This window comes from Phascolarctos cinereus, unplaced genomic scaffold (genome assembly GCF_003287225.1).
Source record: "Phascolarctos cinereus isolate Bilbo 61053 unplaced genomic scaffold, phaCin_HiC Scaffold_1;HRSCAF=81, whole genome shotgun sequence".
In the NCBI taxonomy this organism is placed as follows: domain Eukaryota; kingdom Metazoa; phylum Chordata; class Mammalia; order Diprotodontia; family Phascolarctidae; genus Phascolarctos; species Phascolarctos cinereus.
The window spans coordinates 100,414,830-100,417,749 of NW_027555514.1; the positions used below are offsets into that span (position 1 = coordinate 100,414,830).

General features: G+C 40.6%; 1 protein-coding gene across 1 annotated transcript; it reads right to left on the bottom strand.

Moving 5' to 3' along the window:
• Positions 1-443: 443 nt before the first annotated feature.
• Positions 444-1,364, bottom strand: LOC110216234 (olfactory receptor 6V1-like). The gene has a single exon (XM_020998032.1). It carries the CDS (start codon positions 1,362-1,364, stop codon positions 444-446), a length of 921 nt encoding a protein of 306 aa, XP_020853691.1.
• Between the last annotated feature and the right edge of the window lie 1,556 nt (positions 1,365-2,920).

Sequence of the window (2,920 nt, forward strand, 5' to 3'; positions counted from 1 at the left end):
CAAATGGGATCACAAAGAGTTGAACACAATTGAAACAACTGAACAACTACAACAAAGAAAATCCTTAACACAGCCTTTTTTATTTCTTTGTTCTGAAGAAGATACATATTTCTAACAGAGAATTACTTGGTCAAGCTCTATCCAGGATATAAGAAAAATCTTAATGATTAAGTTTTCAAAAAAATTATTTTCCTTTTTAAATAGTGTAGTATTCAATAAAAACAGCTTTAAAAATAAATAAAACATACAAAAAACATTGCATTTAAATACATAAGTATAAAATGTAATCCTAGCTTAACCACACCCATAAGAGAGCAAGGAAATTTGTTGACCTGATTTCTCATGAAGTGCCATGAGCTGTCCCTTTTCTTTGCAGTTAGGCCCTCATAGTTCATGTGTCTGGATGCACCCAACCCTCCTACTCATGCTAAATTCTTCAGACTCTAAAGCCTCTGCATCTGTGCATGGGTAACAGCCTTGACTGTCTCATTGTGAAAAGTGAGGACGAAGGGATTGAGGACAGGGGTCAGAATATTAGTGACTAAAACAACAAACTTGTTGAGCTCCACAGGGCGAGCCTTGCCAGGTTGAACATAGAGAAAGACTGTGCTGCCAAGTCCAACGAAGACCAGGGTGAGATGGGAACTACAGGTGGAGAAGGCCTTTTGGCGGCCACTGGAAGAGGGAACACGCAACATGGTGGTCATGATGTAGCCATAGGACATAAGCGTCACCAGGAAGGAGCTGAGGACAAAGGCCAAAGACAGCATGAAGTCCCAGAACTCTAGGAGGGATGTATCTGAGCAGGCTAGTTGTAGTAGTGGGGCATTGTCACAGAAGAAGTGGTTAATGATGTTGCCATGGCAATAGGAGAGCTGTACCCAAGAGAGAACAGTGGGCACCATGGCCAGAAAGGGTGCTACCCAGGCTGCCCCTGCCAGATGAGTGCATACTGCCCAGCTCATCAGGGTGCCATGGCGTAGTGGGTGACAAATGGCCACAAAGCGGTCCAGAGCCATGTCTGCCAATATGAGGGAAGTGGTAGAGCCAAAGGAGAAGTAGAAGTAGAATTGGACCATGCAAGTGGTAAAGGAAATTGTTTTGGTGGAGACAAGGAGGTCTGAGAGCATCTTGGGTACTACAGTCACGGTGACCAAGATATCTAACAGAGCAAAATATCCCAGGAAGAAGTACATGGGGGTATGTAAGTGGGCATTGGCCAGAACCACGACTATGATGATTATGTTCCCTAAAAAAGCCAGGAGATAAAGCACCAGGAAGGGCCCATAGAGCACAACCTGCAGCTTGCCAAATGTTGAGAAGCCCAATAGGATGAACTGAGATGGATGGTTCCGATTTCCCATGTTTTCTGACCAGAGTCACCTGTATTTAAAAGAAGAGAAAAAGAGCATTGGGAGGAGGGGAAGGAATTTGAATAAAGACCATAAATAAACTGTAAAAGAAGAGACACAGCAGAAAAGAAAAAGAAGTAGGATAAAATGAAAAGAGAGAAAAAGAAATAGAGTAGATTCAGAGAGAAAGGAAAAGACATAAAGAGAAAAACATAGAGAGACATACCCAGAGAGAATGGGAAATAAAAACAGAGACACACAAAGAGAAACCCAGTGAGACTTTTTGAAAGAGGAGAAAAGAAATAAAAAAGGGAAAATGAGTCAGAGGCTCCTCAAGATGCCCATCAATGTTATCATTTAAGTTTGGGAGTTCATTGCTACTGTAGTTCAGTGGCTAACCTGCTGCTTCCTTGGATACATGTTTCTTTGATGTAAACCCTATCTTCATGGTGAAACATTCCTTCCCATTTCCTTTCAGTTAACTTCAAAGCTTACTAGCATTATTGAATTAAGGGCAGGCAGAATATGAAATCAATACACAAAATCCCTTTAGGTTGACCTTTGCTGACTGTTTTGATAAACAGAGTTCAGAAAGATCATTAGTCCAGCTTTTTATCTGAGCTAAAAGGATTCTTTCTAACCTCAACCCAGTGGGTGACTGGTCTAGTTTTTCTCTAATGGCTTCCAGAGGCATACATTCTACCACAAACTTTAAATGCTCAGTCTAGTAATAGAGCTATCTCACTTTTCCTTATTATTATCAACACTTTTTTTTTGTTGCTACTAAAGTCCACTTTACTAACTCCTCTTTTCCACCCCATCCACTCTTTCATGGACTGTTGGAAATGTGCCTATTCATGTTGGTAAGCACATTTGCATGTATGTAAGCATAAAACTCCATATTGCCCGTGATTGCATTTTATTTAACACTCTGAGGGTTCTAAAACTTACAATTATAGTGATTCTTTAGTACTAATAACCTGGAACATCACCAAAGCTTAAGGATTATTAGCATAATAGAGGTAGAAGGGACTTAAGGACATTGCATAGATGGGGAAACTGACTAAGACAGGTGCATTGAGCACTGTGGATATGTAATAAACGTTTGTTGAGTTTAATACTTAACTAAGTTATAAAATGCTAAGTATCATGAGGGCCTCTACTATTCCATGGGAATAGCTATTTTAGATTGATGGAGCCTAAACAAATCTCAGACTGAGCTCTCTAACTTGTAAAACTATCATCCTCTTAAAAGGATTCTGTGTCCTTACTAGGGCCTCCATTCCCTCTATTTCTCAATATTCTACCCGGCCATCACCTTTGAAATGGATTCATACTTCATTTTTTCCTACTGTAACCTTATAGTTCAACTTAATATTTTTTTCCACCCTTGAATCCATAGCCTCCTGATCCTATGTCACTGCCCAGGCCTGGTCAATTCCCAACCCTGGATCGTGGAGGAAGAAAGTCATCCAACCATCACCCCGAGGATCCTATACCTTTGTTTTCCTTGTGACCCAGCAAAGGATCTTGCTTTGGATACGACTGAGAAATACAGGCTTTCACTT